This window comes from Prionailurus bengalensis, chromosome B2 (assembly GCF_016509475.1).
Source record: "Prionailurus bengalensis isolate Pbe53 chromosome B2, Fcat_Pben_1.1_paternal_pri, whole genome shotgun sequence".
In the NCBI taxonomy this organism is placed as follows: domain Eukaryota; kingdom Metazoa; phylum Chordata; class Mammalia; order Carnivora; family Felidae; genus Prionailurus; species Prionailurus bengalensis.
Window position 1 is genome coordinate 5,168,623 of NC_057349.1, and position 22,209 is coordinate 5,190,831.

The following is a 22,209-nucleotide window of genomic DNA, read 5'->3' on the forward strand; positions in this document are numbered from 1 at the left end:
AAACTTTAAAAATTAAAAAAAAAGAAAAGAAAATACTAAGGACCTCATAGTTGACCAGACAATAGAAAAAGTTACTTCCTGTGTCCCAGGTAGGAACTTGATAGAGGCTTCTCTGACATATGTCGTGATGGCACTGCTTGGCGCTGATCTGTCATTGCTCCATGGCTGTCAAGGTCATGTGCAGCCCACCGGGTTTCGGAAGGATGCACTGGACAGGTGCCTGCAGGAACCTCTGTGTGCTCATCTCCTGAGGCCAACCCACCATTGTCTACACCGCTGAAAGCTACAGAACCGTTGGGGTGCTGAGCAGGAGGCTTAATGAAAGACTGGCAGTCTTGTAGGAAAGTAGGCTTAATGAAAGACTGGCTGCAAGATTGAGCATGAAGGAGAGGAAGCAGAAGCTGGAGAAGGAATGTGGGGTGACTGCTACTTTTGATGCTAGTCGAACCACTTGTACAACAGAAGGGTCATTCCGTGTCACAACAGCCACCGAGCACGCAGAATGAGAGCAATCATGAAACAGACCCAAGGTGTCCAGAAAGGGCCGGAGTGGTGGGAAGCAGACAGCATCAGCTCCCTGTGCTCATGGAGCATGCCCTGCGAGGGTCCCTTCTCATCTGCCCCAGTGACCACGCCGGTGACAGCGGTAGCATCACCATCTCCTGCCTTTCAAGTGAGTGGCCCTGACTCAGCCTCCCGTGGGCTTGCGGCTCAGCCAGCCCGCACCGCCCTCGTGGCCACAGCAATGAAGCCAGCCCTGGAGCCCTGGGCCCTGATGCTGTTCACGGGGGAATTGCAGCCACGCACTCGGGGCCGGAGGCGGTCAGTCTTCAGGTGCTGCCCCTCCAGGTCTCGTCCAGGCTGCTCACAGACACACTCCCGCTGTGGCGGACTGCTGGTTAGAAGAGGGGTTCAAGAGTGTCCGGGTTCAGCTGCCCTTCCGCGGTCAGTTCTCCAGCCTCCCACACCCACTGCCATCACCCAGCCAGCACCGCCTTTCCAAGGGAACTCATTCCTCACCTCCCAGCCTGTGCCAGTGGTCTGGTCCCACCCCTGCAGCCAGCCTTTGTCCCTGCCCAGTCCTATCCTGTGGCCAATGGGATGCCCTATCTGGCACCTCATGTGTCTGTGATGGGCATCACTCCCTCCCGATGGCAGCCAATGTGTATGACACTGTGGGCCACCCTCAGGCTGCCCACCCCCATCAGCCTCCCAGCCCGGTCAAGCCCCAGACATTCCCTTAGTAGGGGACAAGCCTACTTTCCTACAAGACTGCCAGTCTTTCATTAAGCCTCCTGCTCAGCACCCCAACGGTTCTGTAGCTTTCAGCGGTGTAGACAATGGTGGGTTGGCCTCAGGAGATGAGCACACAGAGGTTCCTGCAGGCACCTGTCCAGTGCATCCTTCCGAAACCCGGTGGGCTGCATTAGGAAGCAAGTCTGGGCAGCGTACTAACCCCTCACCCACCAACCCTTCTTCCAGTGACTTACAGAAGATGTTTGAAATTGAACTTTAAGCAGTCTGTATGGCTTATGTATGTTGTGTGTACCTAGACAAGGGCAGGGGCAGAGGTCAAAGGAGCAAAGGGAACTTTGTCTTCCCTGTCAGTTTACTTTCCACTAATCCCAAGGGTCCCAAGGAGCTTGTCCAGGCACAGGGTTCTATGAAAGGTGCTTTTGAAAAGAAAGGGGCAGGAACATTTCTAGAGAAAAGTTGTCTTGCAGTTAGGCTAAAGAAGTCAAGGAAATGTTGCCCTCTGTCCACCTCCTACTCCTGCAGTCCCTCACAGATCTCGGACAGCAGAGAGGCAGAAGTATACGGACAGGAGTCTGTATTCAAAGCACATTTACTGGAGTATAAAACAGTAGGGGAAGCAAAACCATCTCCCTTTGTTTTTCATGCCATTTGCCTGCCGCCCCTCAGTGCTGGCCTGTCTTAGAGCCCAAAACCCTGGTGGCCTGCGCTTGGGCTGGGGACAAGAGATAGGCGGGCTATGCTGCCAGGATTCCCAGGAGGTCACATCAGCAGTTGTCCAGCAGATTTTAGGTGTATCTTTAGGTATATTGTAGGTGTAAAGTTGAGCTTCCACTTTGAGTAAGAATAAACATAAATCTGTATCAAAAAAGCCAAAATCCTTATTTTCATGCATTTACATATTTTAAATAGTTGTCAATATTAAAAAGTTGTATGAATGTAAGTGATCTTGCCAAAGGTAAAAGGGTTACCTGTAAGAAGCTGTACATCTGATTGATTTATCAGTGATGCCTGTCAAAGTGGGGAGAGGGAATGTTGGGAGTCGCAGATGAGATCTCTGGCTTATTTGGTATCATTTGTGGTAAGTAGCACATTGCAGCAACACATGCGAGTGACAAATACAGTCACTAGGTGCTGGTTGTAAAGAAAAGAAAGAGCAGTGTTGTCCTGGGTTTCAACCTGGGGTGAAATTCTAATGTCGTTATTTTGTTTTGTTTTTTATTATTTTTACAAAGTTTATTTATTTTTGAGAAAGAGAGAAAGAGAAAGTGGGCAGGGGAGGGGCAGAGAGAGAATTCCAAGCAGGCTCCGTACTGTTAGTGGGGAGCCCGACGCAGGGCTTGAACCCACAAACCGGGAGATAATCACCTGAGCCCATGTCAGACGCTCCACTGACTGAGCCACCCAGGTGCCCCTAATGTCATTATTTTAATGGAATCAATCTAAATACACTTTGAATATGTATTGGCCCTGATGGACTGCTGCAGTTTCTTTATGTCAATCCTCTATGTTTGAACTCTAGGGTAACAGTGACATCATCATATCCATCCATGGGAGCACGGGTTACCGTGTTGGTTTGTCACGCGGGTCTTGGTGGGTTTTGTTTTGTCTCTTAGATTTGTGGGGGTGGAGAATCTGGTTTTATTAGCTGTGTGGGAGTCTGTCCGCTCACTTGAGGAGAGCAGAGCATCCTGTTGCCAGTTGCAGCCACTTGACCTTTGGTAACATGAGATCCCATCTCATTTTTACTTTTGAACGTTGGCTTTACAATCAAATGTGAGCTGTATGTATTTGTACTGATAAGGATTTATAATCTGCTGGGGCGGCTGGGTGGCTCAGTTGGTTAAGCCTCTGACTCTCGATTTCAACTCAGGTCCTGATCTCCCAGTTTGTGAGTTTGAGCGGCAAGTTGGGCTCCACACTGGCAGCATGGAGCCTGCTTGGGATTCTGTCTCTGCTCGCTCTGTCTCTCAAAATAAATAAACTAAAAAAAATTATTTTAAAAAGCTTAACTTACAATCTGCTTTAACAAAAAATGTTCTTCGTAGGGAAAAAAAAGACATGAACCAGTGTTAATTTTTTTAATATCTTTTTTTGGTAACTAAATGTCATGAACTACCCTAAATCTTCAATAGTGATGATTTACAATTATCAGTATGTGATTGTGAAAATCAATCAGGGAAGCAGTAGCAGGAATTTCATCTTTCAGTTCTGGACAAGAATCTATATGGAATGGTAGCTCACAAATAATTCTTTTGGGTCATGGGTGAAAAAAAAGGGTATTGCAGGTACTCTATTTTGATTTTCCCAAGTGAAAGGCAGTAATCCGAGGGACTTCTAAATTTCATCATACTGAGTAGAGTTCATAAAGGAGTGTAGCTTTACTTCTGTCGAGCATTGACTTTTGCTGATTACCGACTTATAACTGCGTTATCAGCACATCAGAGCTCTGAAAAATGGGCCTCAACGCCCTTGATTCATCGGTAAACGCCCCACAGTACCCTCTTCCTATTTTCCTAAGACCGTGAACTACATAGGGCACTAGGTCTCTCAGGTCCTGGGGGATCCCAGTAGAAACTGTATTCTGAAACGGGGGAGGATCCGCAGGTGCAACTGTCGTTCTCCCAAGTCACAGCAGCCACGTTCCAAAGGCGTCCAACGGTGACCTTCCTCAGAGCCTGAGGACCGCCCTCCCTGCCCGCGCACGTGGCGAGGTGGGGACGGAGCCACGTGGGACCCGTGGAAGACACTCTCCGCAGCGCGCGGCTGACATTCCAGGCGCTGGAAAGGAGTTGTCAGCTTCTCGCTGCAAGACCCTGCGCGCAGACCCTGTAGTTAGAAGTGAAGCCCAGTGAGGTGAAACGGGGATCGTCCCCGACCTCCCATCACACTTCCCTTTTCCTCCCTCATTCCGCCCCGCCTCCGCCAACTCTCAGCCCGCTGGCTCAGCTCAGACTCGCCGCCAGACCTATCGCGGGGGCCGACCGAGACCCCGGAAGAGGGACTCCATCCGGGTGCTTTTTGCGGGCGAGGGAAGGGCGTGGCTTTATGACGACCGTGAGCGGGTGGGGCGAGGAGCCAACTCAGGAGCTGGGACAGCCAGACGGAGGGGGCGGCGGGAGTATGGGTTGCAACTTGCCACGCCCCATGGAAACTCCATGCTGCTCGGGAGGGGAGTCTCTATTCTCAAACTCTCCTTGGAAGCGGGAATGTCAACTAAGAAGTTTAATTTCAAAGACTCATCCTTTGGAAAGCTTCTTCATACTCTCTCCTGCTGCCCTTCTTTCCTCTCTGCTTGATAACCACGGGACACTCTCCGCCTCCAGCCTTCCCTCCCCCTCTCGCTCTGTGCAGATGGTGGCGGCCCGCGCGGTGCGCAGCCGCAGAGAGTTCTGGGCGGCGCCGGCGAGGGGCGTGTGACGCAGCGGCCGTCGCTGCCATTTTAAGTTGTTTGTTCTCGCTCCCCTCCTCAAACGCGTTTCTGCCCCGGACCCGGGAGGCGCCCGAGGCCGCCGCCGTTTCCGCAGCCTGCGGTTGGGGGGGAAACGAGGCTGTGCCACCGCGGACTCTCACCCTCCGCTTCGGCTTTGCCCCCTCCGGGTCTCCTCGACCTTCCTTCCTGAGAGCCGGAACCCGACCGTGGGGGAAGAAAGACTCGAGAGCAGATGCTTGAACTGAAATAACTTTATTTTGGGGGGTTTGCTTCGCTGACAGACCCCGTAGCGCAGGGCTCCCCTCCCCTTCCTCCCCTCCCCCTCCGCCGCCAGTACCAATCCCACCCCTCTTTCTCCTCGTTACTTCTCCTCCTTTCTCTCGGTCTCTCTCTCTCTCCTCTCTTTCTCTCTCTTTCTCTCTCTCGCCGCCGCCGCCTCCGCGTCCTTCCGTCCGCCGCCGCCCGGGGCGCCGAGCCAGACTATGGGTCCCAGGTGGGGGCTGAGCGGCGGCAGCAGCGCGGGCGGCCCGGTCACAGTGCGCACTGCAGCGGGGATGGAGGGGCTCAGTTGGCTGGTGGTTTTCTCTTGACATGGCTCCTGCCCGTGCTGCGAGCAGCGCCCCCGCCGCCGCCTCCTCTTCTGCCGCCGCCACCGCTCCGCCCGCAGGCTGCGGCTAGAGGGCCCGAACCCCGCCCGAGCGTCGGTCAGTGAGTCCCGGTCTGCGCGGGGACAGGGAGGCCATTTCCCCGTCACCCGCCCCCGTCCCAGCCGCCTCGGTTCCACCCCTCTGCCCCCTCGGGAAACCAACTAATGACCCCACCCTAAACTAGCCAAACTCGGGAAACATGGTCTGTTCAACGTGAGAGAGAGCGAGCGAGCTTAATCCGGAATCCGGGAACTTCAGGGCCTTTTTTTTTTTTTTTTTTCCGGGGGGGGGGTGGGCTGGGCGTACTTTAAAAAGTAATTCATATTAACACAACTATTTTCTTTTTTTCCCACTGATCCATCCCATTTTCCCTCTCCCGCCTCCTCTACCCGGGCGGGAATTGTTTCCACGATGAAATGAGTGAAAACCCGAGTGATCCTGTGTCTCCCGTGGTGCGAGTGAGTCGCTGCCGCTGAAGGCAAAGGGTGGGGGTGGGACCTGGGGGGTGGAAGGCAGGTGGTCCCTGGGCGCTGCCTGGGATCTGTCTGGGAGAAGAGCCCACCGCCTTTGCCTCAGCAATGCTCGCAAGAAGATAAGTCGCACTCCCCACGATCTTGAACGGGGCCAGATTCCTAGGGAAGGCTCCCTTGGGGAATGTAGGACTCATTGCAGGGCTGGGGGTGTTGGGATCCCGGGCATTAACCAGGTCCAGCCACAGAGCCGGAATAACTGTTCTATCGTGTTATACACCCCCTTTCTCTCTGCCATCATGATTTTCCATGGCAGCAGCATTAGCAGTCGCCTGAGGGTGAAAATGTGGGTGATGGGGAAGTTGGTAATGACTCCGCTGTTTCTTCTCATGGCTCCTTTGGGCAACACCTGTCCGCCCCCGGTATACACTGTAGTTGATTGCAGGGAAACCCTGTACCTCTCCCCTTCCTTCTCTACCGATTTTGCACTTTTCTCTTTGCTCACCACCAAGTGTAATCAATAACAAGCACTGGCAATACATAGCAATAGTGAAATCTGGAATAACTTAAGAATTGATTAGGTACTGCAGCCATGGATCTGGCTGGGTAAAACCCAATTGGATATTTCGGTTTCCTTCACCTACCCTGTTTTGGTGTTTGGGGGGGGTTGGGTTTTTCTTTCCCCCCCCTTTATAATTTTTTTGTTTTGGTATTTGGAAAGCAGGGATCATTACACTCCCCCCCCCCCCCGTTCCTTATCATAATCCCTTCTCTAAAGAGGGGGAAAAATCCGGATGGATTTGAAGGATTGGACTGGTGTCAGCTGTGTTTTATTGCACACCTAAATCCTGATAATAGGCTTTTCATTTCCCCCCAAAGCCTTTATTTTGGCATTTAAGCCAAATGCGTTTTCCAAAAAGTTAGTTCCAAGTATTTTCTCCTCTCTGTCTTTCCTTCCTCCCCTTCCTCTTTCCCCATAACCCCAAACGTTATTGTCCAAACATGACTGGACAGCAGCTTTTGTTTCTTGACCCTGTAATATGACAGTCTGCTAATATTGCCAGAAGGTGCAGTTTTTGGGTTACAGTCGTGATTTTAGCTATTCAATCATATTAGCAGGAAAAAAAAATGACTTGTTTCTGTTGTACTTGAGTCTTAAGAAAAAGTGCCCATAGTTTAGTGACAATTTCCAAAGGCTTTAGTACCACCTGTATTTCAAAATGGGGGACCCAAACTCCCGGAAGAAACAAGCTCTGAACAGACTACGTGCTCAGCTTAGAAAGAAAAAAGAATCTCTAGCTGACCAGTTTGACTTCAAGATGTATATTGCCTTTGTATTCAAGGAGAAGGTAATTTAAAATTCTTAATGTGAATTAGCACAAGTGATTTTTGTAAGTGTATATTAAGTTATTTGTTACCCTTAAATACGTGCGTGTTAGGTTAAAGAGTGGTTGACAGAAGTCTACGTATGTGCTTTCACTTTGACCCTTATGGGGAATTCTCTGCTCGAGCTGGTGCCGTGCCGGGTAACTCCCCGTGGAAGGCTGGAGGACTTGTTGGTTTGGAAATACTCTAAAGCTTAGTAGGGTCTATTTTTAGTTAACCTGGGGGGAGCAACGTTGTAAAACTCGCATTTCTGTTTTACAATAAATTACATTTATGTAGAGTTACATGGAGAACATTATTAATTGAAGGATTGTCTATAAAGCAGGACGTTTGAAAGTGGTAAATTAGAAATCAAGATGTTTATGTGCTGAAACTAGTCTGTTCAACTTCTTGCTAAAGATACCTTTTCTCTTGGTACATTTAATGGATTACAATACACTTTAATTTTTAGGAACAACTAAATACTGTTAATGGTTAATTTGTGTTTAGAAGTGCAATTTATTAAAATTCAAAAGGACCTAAAGACATTGAAATTTTGAGGAGGGGGTGGTGAACGGAATCAGAATTAACTACACGGTTAAATAGCAAACAACTGAGTTGTGAGTAGTCAAAGAGAACATTATAAAAGCAGTATTTATTTTTTTTTGCAACTTAAAATGGCCAGTTTCTTCAATGATCTGTTTGACATGAGATTAGGTTATGAGTATAAGGAACTACTGCTTTAATTGTTGCACCGAAGTTGTGAGCTAATTTCAGACCAGAAATAGATTCTTAGTGTGGCATCTATTTAACATTTGGAAGTTTCCTGGGTATTTACCCCACTCTTAACTCTTGAAGAGTATTTGTACAGGCAAACCGTGGTTTTATTGCTCTTCACTTTACTGTGCTTCGTGGGTATTTTGGTTTGCGGCAACCCTGGATTGAGTAAGTCTGTCAGCGCCATTTTCCAACAGCATCTATGCACTTCATGCCTCTGTGTCACATTTGGGTAATTCTAGAAATACTTTAGGCTTTCTTTTAATCAATGTATTTGTTATGGTGATCTACAATCAGTTATTACTACTTGCTGAAAGCTCGGAGGATCGTTAACATTTTTTAGCAATATTTTTCAATTGAGATATGTACATTATGTTTTTTAAGACCTAATGCTTCTTGCACACTTAATAGACTACAGTGTAGTGTAAACATAATTTTTATACGCCCTGGGAAACCAAAAAATTAATTTGACATGCTTTATTGTGGTATTAGCTTTATAGCTGTGGTCAGGAACTGAACCCACGATATCTCCAAGGTATGCCTGTATTTAAGGATGCTTTTGGCTGCTGGAGTATATAGCATTGCAAAGTGATTTCAGAGTGGTGGTTTTGAAGTGATTATCCCAAGATTGGGTAGTACCAGGGATTGACTTTTCCATTTTGTCTTTTTGTTGATGTGTTGACTGCAGAATTGAGAAGATAGATTTTAATTGAAGGTATTATAAGTTCAGTAGAACTAAATCCAAGACATACTTGGTGAGGTTCTTTTAATATAGAAGATGCCCTGAGTTGTACCATCTAGTTCTTTAACACCATGAAAACCCGTTTTTACTCTGAATGGACAGTGCCCAGGCAATTGTCCTGAGTAGTTCATGAATTTTATAACCTAAATTGATGAGTGCTTGGTTACAAGTAAATTTGAAACTCAGTTTGGTCGTCTTTTAATTTTTTTTCTTGTTTCGTATATTGACACTTTTATGTAATACGTAAAAGTGGTAATGATACTTGACTCTTTTAAGGAGTTAAAAAACGGTAGTTTGTACAGCTTTGTTTTTAAACTGTTGAGATTTTAATTTAACTGTGTAGAATCAGTTAAATGAAAGTACATCAAGAGTAAATCACTTTTTTTTTTTTTTTTTAGCATTAGGTGTGTCTAGTGTTTATCTCTCACCATGTTTAAGAAATATTACTGTTTAAAATAAGTTACCTGTTCTGGATACTGTAAGAGCGTGCAGTAAAACATTCTTATAGCCTGTTTGTGTGTGGTAGGGGTAACGGGAGTGATGGGGGTTGGAGGGAGAACAGAAGGAGCCACCTATTTGAAAATCTGGCATTTCATTATAAAAAATCACTTCAGTTAATACTAGAATAAGGATACATGACATTGTAACATGAACTGGGTGTTAAAAGACAATGTGCTACTATTGGTGGGTTAATACACTTTGTTTTTTCCTTGTAGAAGAAAAAATCAGCACTTTTTGAAGTGTCTGAGGTTATACCAGTTATGACAAATAATTACGAAGAAAATATCCTGAAAGGTGTGCGAGATTCTAGCTATTCCTTGGAAAGTTCCATAGAGCTTTTACAGAAGGATGTGGTACAGCTCCATGCTCCTCGATACCAGTCTATGAGAAGGGTAAGTTCTGTTTGTCAGTCCTGATTTGGTAAGTTTTTATAAGTTAAACTTACATTTTTTTCCCCCTAAGAATGAAGTTGACTTCAAATAAAACATGGATGACTTTTTGCGTGTGGTGTTATGCTGATAGTGGTGTGTATTGTTGCCGTGAATAATGTTTTATGTTACTGTTTATTGGATTTTCTTTTTTGGGGAGAGAACTGACGTGCTCCTTATAAGTTAAAGTAGAAGGAATTACTGCTGTCAATCTTCTAAATTTCTGCAACTCTTTGGAAGTTAGTATGAACATATTTGAACAGGAGATCCCCACAATTAGTGGCGTGGGGGAAGGTTAGAAAGAACCATGTACTGGTCTGAAAGGTTTACTGGCCTTTGAAAATTAATACGCTGGACTATGATAATAAGGAACAAGAATGGAGAAAATAGTTTTGTGTAAGTATATAATAAAAATACCAAGACAGCTTTGCTTATATATGAACTAGGTTCTGCTTTTGAAGAATGGAAATAAAAAATACTGGGACTTAACCAGAAAAATCAGCCTGAGTTGGAGTTTTCACCATGTGCTGATTAATCTAGGTCTTGATATGAGCAACATTGGACTGAGTATGTGGACTCTACAAGATAAAGATTAGAAGTAGGCCATGGGCTAGTCAGATTGGGTACTGTTCTATTCCTCTTACCTCTTAAAACATAAAATGATGCTTCACGCACCTTCTGTACTTGTGAAATGTTTCTGTAATCAAACCTGTAATTGGTGACATTCATTGCTTGTTATAACTTTGTTTCTTTGAAAGTAATTTTTTTTTTTTTTGGTCATTTTATAGGATGTAATTGGCTGTACTCAGGAGATGGATTTCATTCTTTGGCCTCGGAATGATATTGAAAAAATTGTCTGTCTCCTGTTTTCTAGGTGGAAGGAATCTGATGAGCCTTTTAGGCCTGTTCAGGTATTTTATTCTAAGTGTGGTGTGTACTTAAGTGAGTAAATAGGGCCTAACTTAAATTTTTTGAGAATAGGCGTTCTAATCAGTTTTAACTCATGAGTTGCTCTCGTCTGTTTGGATATTGTGATGCAAGAGGAGAAAGCATTTGGGTGACAGAATCTCTTGAGAATGAGAGGTGGTCCTAACTACTCCAGTGTGTCTTTGAAATAACAGCTAGAGAAAATCTTTGAGGATAGATTTACAGAGGGGCCCATGAATGAACTCAGGTGATCGCTCCTCTGAAATTGTACTCCCAAAATAGTATACCTAACCATCTGGTTCTCAAAGGAGTCTGATATAAGAAATGCTTTTCTAAAAGTAGATTTGTGTATAAAACTATACAAGAGAGGAGTAAATCTGGTAGTGGTGGTGAAGTAATCTTCCTGGACATCCCTGCCAACTTTTGACTTGTCATTTGATGTACTAGTTTCTAGTGTTGAAGAGCATTTGCCCTTGAGGCAGTGATCCTAATTTTATGTATGGTAGCTTTATATGCATAGGAGAAAGTAAAGTAATCTCCCCTGAAATACCAACATGGTTACTGCTAGGTCAGGTATGGCCAAGTTTTATTCTACCTATATGTAAATGTCATAAATACATCAATCATACTTATATCTATAATAAAAATAGCGAAAATTATGATTGAAAAAATTTTGCATTTATCCATTACTATGAAGTATCTTTATGGTGCTTTTGTGTATGAACAAATTGGTATACTCCCCCTGTCCCCATGGTAATGTTCTGCACAACAGCTCAAATTATCGTTCTTTCTCTAAGATTCATTTGACAGAAATAAGTTCTAAAGTTAACATATAGCCCTAAATGTGGGTAAAAGTATTGCGTATTCATGTTTTCCTTTAATGGATGATACTAACTCACGTGAATGTGCTGGAGAATAGAAGTTTAATGTGGCAAGCAGGAAGACCAGGAATGATGGGGCGTGTTTGTAGTTATCAGAGCATGTCTTACACATCAGCTGTAACTGCTGTCCAGAAGCACTGGAAGGATTTTTTTTTTCATTCAGAATTTTTCACTGGGAAACTGGTTCACTTCTCCCTGTATTTTTAAAAATTTCCAATTCTCTTCTCTTTCCCTCTGAGACCTTATTTGGGATAGTTGTGTTAAAATAGTCTTGTCTCAAGTCAAGCACTACTTTTTCAAATAATGGTGTTTGAGAGTTGTGCTAGGCTGTCTCCTGAATATATACATTTAATCTTCATCCTTACAATAACGATGCAGACAGGAGCCTCCTTTTGCCAAGGAAGACGCCGAGGCAGTTGCAGATTAGCTAAACAGCCCAAGGTCATGCAGTTAAGTGGCAGTCAAGACGTAATTCCTGTAAAGCTTATGCTCAGAATTTGCTACTCTGTACTGTGGGAAGTGCCCTGTATTGTAAAAACCTAATATTATGGACTGAGTGTAAGCACTATATAGGGTAGAGGTGGACTGAGTATAAGCACTATATAGGACAGAGGTAAGTTTAGAGTTCAGCTTTAGGAAACAAGTTAATAGTGTAAAGATGAACTTACTTCCCTTGTAATTTAAAATAATTAGTATCCTGAATGAGAGGTCATAAATATAAATAATTTCGTTCTTGAGGTAAATGAAAGAAGGAAGGATAAACTTCAATTTGAAAACTTTCTTTTGTTTTTTTTGATTCTTTGACTCTTGAAGCACTTTAACTTTTTTTTTTAACATTTTTTTTTTTTTTTTGAGACCAGGCGTCAGTGGGGGAGGGGCAGAGAGCGAGGGAGTTACAGATTCTGAAGCAGGCTCCAGGCTCCAAGCTGTCAGCAGAGCCAGATGCAGGGCTCAAACTCACGGACTGCGAGATCATGACCTGACCTGAGCCAAAGTTAGACACCCAACTGACTGAGCCACCCAGGCGCCCCTTGAAGCACTTTAAAGTTTGAATAGTAATGAGATTTAGTAGGAACCAGAGTAAAGGTTGTTTTTCAATAACAAGTTCCTACTATATTCAAAGGACTAGGAGGTACACGTTAAAATCTCTCTTCTTTCCTCTTTATCCCTAAATGCTCTTGCTGCGTTAGTTCTTCATCACACTGTTCAAATATTTTGTTACTTCTCGGCATTGCTTTCATGCTGCTTATTAGGGTTTTCTTTTTTGGTGGGGACTATTCCTTCCTTCCCAAATCTTTATGTATTCAATAGGATAGAATTGAAATGCCACAAACATAGAACCCCTTTTCAGTCTCACTGAAATCTCTTTTCAGTGTGATGTTCTACTGGCCTCTTCTAGTCTCTCCCTGGTATTTGCCATACTGGAATACTTGAAGCTTTCTTACTTGAACAGTTTTTTGTTTTTTTTTTTAAGTTTTTTAATAATTGTTTATTTTTGAGAGAGAGAGGCAGAGTGCAAGCAGGGAGGGCAGAAAGAGAGAGGGAGACACAGAATCCGAAGCAGCCTCCAGGCTCTGAGCTGTCAGCACAGAGCCCGATGCGGAGCTCAAAGTCACGAGCCGTGAGATCATGACCTGAGCCCAAGTTGGATGCACAACTGACTGAGCCAGCCGGGTGCCCCACTTGCTTGAATAGTGTTTTAATTTTGACACATTTGTGCTTAATGTTGGCCCTGTTTCCTGGAATGGCATTTTCCAAATTACCTTTTCTTAGCGCTTTCCCGGGGAAAATTACTGTCCTCTTTCAAGGCCCAATCCACAATCATTTGCTAATACTGCCTACAGCGCCCGCTGTGGTAATTATTTCTCCCTTCTTCACGTAGCACTCTGAAGATAGGAACTCAGTTTAGGGTTTTACAGATAACCTCAGCTTATTCTAGGAAAGATTTGAAGCAAGTTAGGTTTTATATTTGCATGTGCGTGTCCTTTTGAGCCGTGTCAGAGCCTTAGTAGCCTTATTTTCATATTCATAAATATTTGAATTTGTGCAGAGATACAGTCGAATATCCTTTTTCCATGCAATTGTGGGGGTAGCATATCATTTTATGTTATGGCTTATAAGAGAAGCTAGGCAGTCAAATTCTGGATCGCAGGAACTGGTTTTTCCTTGTCAGTGTTTCTTGCTGTCTTGACATAAGAAGATAAAAGTTGAGTCAAATGGACTAACAGTCTTTCTTAAAATAATTGAACATTATATATAAATAAAGAGATCTTTAAGGTTTCTCTGCTTTTTGAATTTTCCATTAGCTTGGTTGTTTCACCCAGCACTTAGTGTCTCCACGGACGTTTTGTGGGAGGATGGAGTTGATTTTCCTCATGTTAAAAGAGTAAAAGGATGTTCTGATTTGAGAATACTTCTTCCTAACTTAAAGTTTTTTTTAATCTGAAAAACCCCACATGAAAACATCTTTAAAATTTTGATTTGATAACATCCTCAAGTCCATCTATGTTAGGACTGGATACCTTTCAGGTGTGGGCTTTATGTATCATTTAATCCCCTTAACTGTCCTGATGGGTTAGAACCTGAGATGAAACTGAAGTTTAGAAAAGTTAGGGGATATGTACAAGGTCACGTAAATAGTGACATGTACTGCTGAGATTGGAATACATCTCTTCGTAAAAGCTGTCTGTACTGTGTTCTTTATAATAAAAAGGAGGGAGGTGTCATTCGGCTTATTTAAGCATTACATTGGGGGACACCAAATATGTTGGAAGTCTTGAGCCATGTAGGTTTGAAAATCTAGTTTTATAGAATTTGGCCTAAAATCATTGAGAATGAGGATCTAGTCACCCTGATGCAGTGTTTTTCTTGAAGGTCGAATTCTGTAATGGAGTGCTGTTCACTAGAACTTTCTGTGATAAAGGCAATGCTATGTATCTCAACAGACTGTTCAGAATGGTGGCCACTGGCCACATGTGATTATTGAATATTTGAGATGTGGCTAGTGTTAGCGAAGGACTGAATTTTAAAATGCATTTAATATGTTAAACTTGAGTAGGCACAGTTGGCCACCGCATTGGATGGCACAACTCGATGCCTGTGGATGCGGTAGATGTTTCAAGTACGGTAACATCTTTGTACTTACATGTAAATGTGTTTCTTAATTAGGCCAAATTTGAGTTTCATCACGGTGACTATGAAAAACAGTTTCTGCATGTACTGAGCCGCAAGGACAAGACTGGAATTGTTGTCAACAATCCTAACCAGTCAGTGTTTCTCTTCATTGACAGACAGCACTTGCAGGTAAGCATTTTTTAATTTTAATTTTTTTTCCCTGCCTGCCTGCCTTCCTTCCACTTAACTCCTCATTTAAAAAGCTTATTCGTTAGGGGCGCCTGGGTGGCTCATTTGGTTAAGTGTCCAACTCTTGGTTTTGGCTCAGGTCATGATCTCACAGTTTTGTGAGTTTGAGCCATGTGGAGCCTGCTTGGGATTCTCTGTCTCCCTCTCTCTCTCTGCCCTTTCCCCAATCATGCTCTCTCTCAAAATAAATAAACTAAAAAAAAAAAAAACAAAAAAAACAAAAAAACTTGTTAGCAAAAGATTTTTTAAAAATGTTTATTTTTGAGAATGAGTGCAAGCAGGGTAGGGACAGAAGGAGAGGGGGACAGAGGATCCAAAGAAGTCTCTGCACTGACAGCAGAGAGCCTGATGTGGGGCTCGAACTCACAAACGGGGAGATCCAACTGAGCCACCCAGGCACCCAGCAAATTATTTTTCCATATGCGTTAATTAATTCTGTTTTGCCACTTAAAAACTACATTATTTTTGAAGTTATTTAAAAATCAAAAGATACCCTGGGCCTCACCCTAGAATAGTGGTTCCCAAACTTTGCTGCATATTAGAACTGCCTGAGAGCTTTTAAAAGTCATGATTCTAGTAAACTCCAGTGAACTTAAAACAGCGTGGTTTTTTTGTTTTTAAATTTTAACATTTATTTATTTTCGAGGGATAGAGACAGAGCATGAGTGGGGGAGGGGGAGACAGAGAGAGAGAGAGACAGAGTCCGAAGCAAGCTCCAGGCTCTGAGCTGTTTTGTTAGTACAGAGCCCAACGCGGGGCTTGAACTCACAAACTGTGAGACCATGACCTGAGCTGAAGTCAGAAGCTCAACCGACTGAGCCACCCAGGCACCCCAAAACAGTGTTTTAAGAAACCCTGCAGTAGAGCTTTTCTAAGTAAAGTACGGTCAACAGATCATAGCAGATTCTTAAATATGTGGACTCTCAGGCCCTACCCCAATCCTACTTGATCCGAATCTGTGTTTTGAAGAAAATCTTCAGGTGGTTAGTAACACAGATTATGTTTTGAGACGCTGTAGCCTTAGATCTTATAAATAAAAATCTGGAGGCTTCTTGGTGGCTCAGTCGGTTAAACGTCCGACTTCGGCTCAGATCATGATCTCTCAGTTTGCGAGTTGGAGCCCCACATCGGGCTCTGTACTGACAGCTCTGAGCATGGAGCCTGCTTGGGATTCTGTGTCTCCCTCTCTCTCTGCCTTTCCCCTGCTCACGCTCTGTCTCAAAAATAAAGATTATTTATTTTAAAAATCTGAAGGGATAAAATACATCTGTATTTAAAAGATCCAAATGTGTTTTAAATAAGCACTTTCAATTTAAGTGATGCAGGTATTCCAGATTCTTTTTTATTCTGTGGAACGTTCTTTATCTCATCAACCTAAACCTGAGTATCATCACTTAGAATTTATAACATGTTTTGTTATTAACCTTTAAAAATAGCATCGCTTTAATTACCATTCATTCAACAAATGAATGCCTACTACTGTGTGCCAGGTGCTGTGCAACAGTGAACCCATTAGACAGAAATTCTGTCATCAGGGACTCCCACTGCATGGTAGGGGAGGCCCAGCAGCAGAGAAGTACAGTATGCAACTCACGTGATGAGTGCTAAGAGAAGATGGTGCGGGGTACGTAAGCCATTGGATCAGAATTCTTAAATGGTGTCACCAGAGAAGGCCTCACCGGGCAGGTGATTTAGAAGAGTATTTATGATACTAGTTATGCATTGTAGAACATTGTTTATTTTTACTAGAGAGTATGACAGTAAAAGCATGAAGGTGAATCATACTGCTACCTTCAAGGAACTGAAGACTCCTTAGGAAGATTAGATGTTGACTTTGTATCTTGTAAGAACATTTTAAAACACATATGGTATTATAGGTACAAATAAGAACTATGGGAAGAAAGTTAATTTCAGTGGAGGCATTTCATAAAACTAACAAAAAACATACGACTTGGGTGGGTTTTGGGGGTTTTCTTTTCTGTTTCATCTTTACCTTAGTTCTCCTATGGTGGATATTTTGAAGTTGCCTTAGTTTTCCTTTTTAATTACTTGTAGTGTACTTTCATTTGAGTAACTTACTTAGATAATACTGGATAGCAGGCTGTTGACTTCTATTATGGAATCCACAATAGAGATTGGGAGAGTGTAAGCTGGGGAGAGGGCCAGAGGGAGAGCGAGAGAATCTTAAGCAGGTTTCACACTCAGCTCAGAACCCTACGCAGGGCTCAGTGTCACAACCCTGGGATCATGGCCTGAGCCGAAATCAAAAGTCAGTCACTCAACTGACTGAGCCACCCAGACACCCCGATTATCACGCAAATGTACAGATCAATAATACTATATAGAAATGGCTAGTGGCTTGAAGGAGTAACGTTGCTAAATAAGTAGGAAATCGTCTTCTGTTTTATATCAAAGTCAGATGTTTATGCTTTATGAAGCAAATAGCTTGAATCCTTTTAATGAAAAGAAAGTTGTAAGCTTGTCAGCTAAGTTCATGTTGTAGGTAGGGTGACCAGCAGTCTGTCTGTCTGTCTGGAATGCCCTGATTTTTGCATTGGAAGTCCCAAGTCCTAGGAACCTTAATTGTGGGCAGTGCGATGGCTGGTGTCAACCCTGACTGTAGATGCATCTGGTCTCCAGCGCTCTTAGGTGCATCTTTCACTCCGGTCATTACTGGTCTTCCTGACCCGGAGATGTGTTGCCATACCTGCCCTGTCAAGAGGATCGAGGGACCCACCAGGGTGGCCAACGCAGGGTGCGTTACTTACCGGCCTCAAGGAGCCGTACAGGCATGAGCTCACGTCATCCTCCCCACAGTCCTGGGAGACGTAGGTCTTCTTACTCCCATTTTAGAGGTGAGGAAATCAGGAAACGAAAGAACTTGATCACAGTCGTCTAGCAGAGATCGTATGTCCTTCATAATGCAAGATGTATGGAAAGAGCTAGACCAAATCATAATTTTGGAGGGGAATGTGGTAGAGAGGCACGTGCCTGGAGTCTGGGTTCTAATCCACATGCAGCCACTGACTGGCTATGAAATCTTGGACAGGTAACTTCTGTGAGTGTGTTTTTTTGTTAAATTGAATAAACGATATTCATAAGGTTGTTGTAGCATTTAAAGTGAAAAAATAGCACCTGGGTGGCTCAGTTGGTTAAGTGTCTGTTGGTTTTGGCTCAGGTCATGATCTCGTGGTTTCCTGAGTTCGATCCCCCCACGTCGGGCACTGTGCTGGCAGTGTGAAGCCTGCTTGGGATCCTCTCTCTCTCCCTCTCTCTCTCTGCCCCTCCTAACTCATGCTCGCTCTCTCTCAAAAAACCTTAAGAAATTTTTTTAAAGTAAAAAAATATATGTGCATTATGTGGTTTATTTATATAGAGAGACTGCTTTTTTTAAAGGTGCTGAAGTGAAAAGAACTTTGAAGGCGGTGGTTCAAGGGTTTTAGATTCCGTCTTGCATTTACTGGCAGTGGTGACCTGTGAAAGCACCTAGCACACTTGCCATAAGCTAGATGTTAAATGGTGACTTTTTTTTTTTAATGTTTTGTTTTTTGAGAGAGAGAGAGCTGGGGAGGGTCAGAGATGTTGGGGGTGGGGGGAGAGGATCCCAAGCAGGATCTGCATGGTCAGCACAGAGCCCGATGCAGGTTTTGAACTCACAAACCGGAGAGATCATGACCTGAACTGAAATCGAGAGTTGGACACTAAACTGACTGAGCCACCCAGGTGTCCCCAAGTAACTACTTTTTAAAAATAATACTTACAGTTTTATTTTTCTGGTAATACTTTTGCTTTCTTCCAGTCCTTTACCCCCGGTTATGCTTCAGCCTTTCTTTTTTCTATTTCATATCTTTGCCCTCACTTCTATGACACTTTTGTTGTCCTTGTATATACAGACATGACTTCAAACTTCTGTTAAGATGTGTCTCTATGGCCTTTAACCTTATTTTCCTTTAGCAAGTTGTCCAAGTTGACTTTTCTGACTTCAGTTTTTTGTTTGAATAAACTCTCTAAATGTTTGTTTAGTTTATAATCATGCTTATTCTTTCTGTATTTTATATGGCAAGGTTGTGTCTTCCTAACTAGACTGTGGTCCCTGTGGGTACAGACTGTAATCTGTTCCCTTGATCTGTGTGCTTTATTGCTGTGTGTAAGTGCTTGATAGAATTATGGGAGATTGACTTCATGTGACACTTGATGGGTTATGTAAAGGTCTTCTTTATTAAGATTAAAATGATTCCCCTTGCAGACTCCGAAAAACAAAGCTACAATCTTCAAGTTATGCAGCATCTGCCTCTACCTGCCGCAGGAACAGCTTACGCACTGGGCGGTTGGCACCATAGAGGACCACCTCCGTCCTTACATGCCGGAGTAGGGGCCTGACCAGCAGAGCGGAAAGGATCAGGGAGCGCAGCAGCATTTTGTTTCCTTGTTTTCTTACACTTTATTCTTTCAGAGTTTAAAGAAAATGGACTCATGCACAGAACACTATGCATTTTGAAATGTGTTCATCCTGGATTTTTTTTTTTTTAATTATTTGTGTCTCAGAACTTAAAAAAAATTAGGTGTCTTCTGCACGGACTGTGTGAAAGAAGATGCTTTGCATATTTGCTGCACTGCATCAGCATTCTGCTAAAAATGTGAAGTGAAAGGACAGTTGTACACTGAAATGCTTAAATGTATCTGAAAGCACAAGGTGATACTCTTTTTTGATGGTCTTTCCATTTATGCTGGTTTTTGCCTCTCTGACATCTGTCATCAGTATTTAGAGGGTGAGAAGGGAATGTAAAAGGTATACATAACATTGAGACAAACGGAATAGCTTTGCCGTAATCACCGTTGTTCCACAGCACTGTCAGATTCATTCTAATGACCACAAGTGGTTGTTTAAAAAAAAAAAAAAAAAAAACAACCACGGGGAAGAAATCTTTTAAGAAAAAAAAAAGCATCTCATTGTAGGCATTCTTGCCTCATGTTTTACTGGGCCATGTTTGTTTCCTGGTACTCATAAATAAATGTATGTATTTTATTTCCAGATCTCTTTCCCCAAGTTGTTGTTATAAAAGAGTATTCTGCTGAATGTGGATACAGTTCTACACATTAAAGCAGATCTGGAGTCTGAAGTAGCTAACGCAGCTGTAAAACTGAGAAATCCATGCATAGCTGCAGAAATCATGATAGGGAGAGGACTTCCCTTTTTTGGTTTTTGTTTTTTGGTTTTAAAGAGAAGAGGTTTTTATTACAAAGAAAATGCAGTGAATTGTGCAGAAATACTGGTTTCTACACCATCCTAAAAGAAAACTTTAGGAGGGTTTCTTGGAATAGAAAAAAGTTACTAAAGTTGGCATCTTAAATTGTTAAAAAAAAAAAAAAAACAACACTGAGTGTCAAAGCTCTAAAAGCAGAACTCATTTTGTGCAATGAACATAAGGAAAGACTACTGTATAGTTTTTTGTTTTTTCTTTTTAATGAAGAAAAGCTTTGCTTAAGGGTTGCATACTTTTATGGAGTAAATCTGAATGATCCTACTCCTTTGGAGTAAAACTTAGTGCTTACTGGTTTCCAAATGTATTTAGCTTCTGGTTGGAATTTGAAAAAAATGAAAACCTAAATAAAATAGGTGAAAGTTCCCTGACTATTCAGGTGAATACACAAAACTGAAGTGGTAACTTTTTTTTTCCAAGTCGCTGGGTGGTGTTACTGATGACCTTGGGGGTTATGTTACAGTCCATGGCACACAGTAAACTCAGGACAAAAACCATTTGCGTTTGCAGTTTCAAGAATAGGAATCAAAGACATTTTGTAAGCTTTAACAGGTATCAGGTTGGCCTTGTTCCTTGCTTCATGGAAAAGAAAAATATTTTTTAAAGTAGGCTTCACACCGACCGGGGGCTTGGACTCAACATCCCTGGGATCACGAGTCGCATGCTCCACCAACTGACCCAGCCAGGCGCCCCAAGAAGTACTAATTTCAAAATGCTTCCACGTTTTCTCATCAATTGAAAATTTAGAATCTACTTGAAATCATGGCTTTGAATGTTTATCATGGCCAGGTCCTGTTTATCAAGCCTGAGTGGAAAGAGCTGCAGAGGTTCAGTAACTTGCCCAAGCTCACGTGCGGAGCAGGGAAGATTTAAAACCAGGCCAGCTGTCTCTGTAGGATCCAAACTCTTCATTGTTGTACTATGTTGAATTACACAGGATGTATTCAGTAAGTCAGTTTTTAATTTTATTTTAGAGTCAATTTAGAAAAGGTGTAATACACAAAACTCCTGTATAACCTTTACCCGTGTCTTAGCCACATTTTTTCCCACTTTTTCTAGATACATATATATATATATATATGTCTTTTCTGAACGATCTGAGCATTTGGTACATGTGTCATGGGTACATCTTTATTCCTTACTTCTAGTGCTTCAGCCTAGGTCCCAAGTACAGGGATATTCTTGTATAACCACAGGGAAGTAACCAAATCCAGGAAATGCAGTGTTGATACACCTTCACCTGTCCGTATTCCAGTTTTAATTGTCCTAATATCCTCATGTCTTTTTTAAACCATTGAATGTAGCTGTCACATCTCTAGTCTCTAATCTGGAACAGGTCATTAGCCTTTGTTTAATAACCTTGACATTTTTGAAGAGTAGGCTAATTTTTTAAAAAAATATAAGGTGTTCCTCATTTTGCATTTGAATGCTGTTTCTTTTTCCACAGTTAAATTTGGGATTATTCTGGCCAGCACCCAATCCAGAAGTGCACTGTCGAGTTGCTCTTTGTTAATGTTCATTTTGATTGATCAAGGCCTGTTTCTGCATTGTAAAGTTACTGTTTTCCCCCCTTGAAACCAAGAAGCAGTCTGGAGAGCAACGTGGAAGTACCCTGCTTTTCATCAGGTGCTCTACTGAGGAGTTCTGATTTTTGGTGTAACCAGTCTTTCACTAGCATAGCTGCAAATTGGTAATTTTCCATTATTTACTCCTCCCTCCACATATATCAGCATTTTATTGTAAGGAAGAGCCCTCCCCAGTTCTGCCATGGATTATGTACCTACATGGTGTAGATTCAATTCCTCTTTCCCAAAACTGCATAGTTTGCATGCCTCTTACTATTTGAACTTGAACACTTGCTTACTTTCAAGCACAAGAAATGTTCATGTCAATTTCCCTATCTCAGCCCCGTAGCCCCGGAATCCACTATTTTCTCCAAGGAGCCCAGGTTCCTTTTAGAGGGACATCTCGGAAATCAAGAACTGGGTGCCCTGTGTGCTTACTGCTCCGGGGAAGTCTGCTCTGTTGAGCACAGATCAAGCACGTATTCCTAAACAAGCAAAGAATACTCAGCCTTTAACTGCTGATGGTGTTTCCAAATTTATTTAAAGTTGCTTCCTTTCTTTTTGATGTTTAGTTAATGAAATGTTCAGAAGACCC

The 22,209-nt window shown here is 42.9% G+C and overlaps 1 protein-coding gene, 1 long non-coding RNA gene and 1 pseudogene across 3 annotated transcripts; 2 read left to right on the plus strand and 1 right to left on the minus strand.

Moving 5' to 3' along the window:
* Positions 1-352: 352 nt before the first annotated feature.
* LOC122489158 lies at positions 353-2,125 on the plus strand (annotated as a pseudogene).
* Positions 2,126-3,321: 1,196 nt separating this feature from the next.
* LOC122489160 lies at positions 3,322-4,567 on the minus strand. The gene is made up of 2 exons (XR_006298845.1): positions 4,223-4,567; positions 3,322-4,083 (listed from the first exon to the last, which is right to left on the minus strand). It is a non-coding gene; the product is annotated as an uncharacterized LOC122489160 (long non-coding RNA).
* A 99-nt stretch (positions 4,568-4,666) lies between these two features.
* CB2H6orf62 (chromosome B2 C6orf62 homolog) lies at positions 4,667-20,442 on the plus strand. 2 transcript variants are annotated; one of them, XM_043590695.1, is made up of 5 exons: positions 4,667-7,153; positions 9,405-9,581; positions 10,406-10,528; positions 14,594-14,728; positions 19,035-20,442. In XM_043590695.1, exons 1-5 carry the CDS (start codon positions 7,025-7,027, stop codon positions 19,158-19,160), a joined length of 690 nt encoding a protein of 229 aa, XP_043446630.1. In that variant the 5' UTR covers positions 4,667-7,024; the 3' UTR covers positions 19,161-20,442. The 2 variants fall into 2 exon arrangements, with proteins under 2 accessions (XP_043446630.1, XP_043446631.1); XM_043590696.1 differs by having other exon boundaries at positions 4,728-5,792.
* The last annotated feature ends 1,767 nt before the right edge of the window (positions 20,443-22,209 follow it).

What these genes read in the sequence shown, in the direction of transcription:
- CB2H6orf62 (XM_043590695.1), top strand. Translation starts at nt 7,025, where the DNA reads ATGGGGGACCCAAACTCCCGGAAGAAACAAGCTCTGAACAGACTACGT. An exon ending in CCTTTGTATTCAAGGAGAAG is followed by an intron (nt 7,154 to 9,404) that starts GTAATTTAAAAT and finishes TTTTCCTTGTAG; the next exon opens with AAGAAAAAATCAGCACTTTT. An exon ending in TTGACAGACAGCACTTGCAG is followed by an intron (nt 14,729 to 19,034) that starts GTAAGCATTTTT and finishes TTCCCCTTGCAG; the next exon opens with ACTCCGAAAAACAAAGCTAC.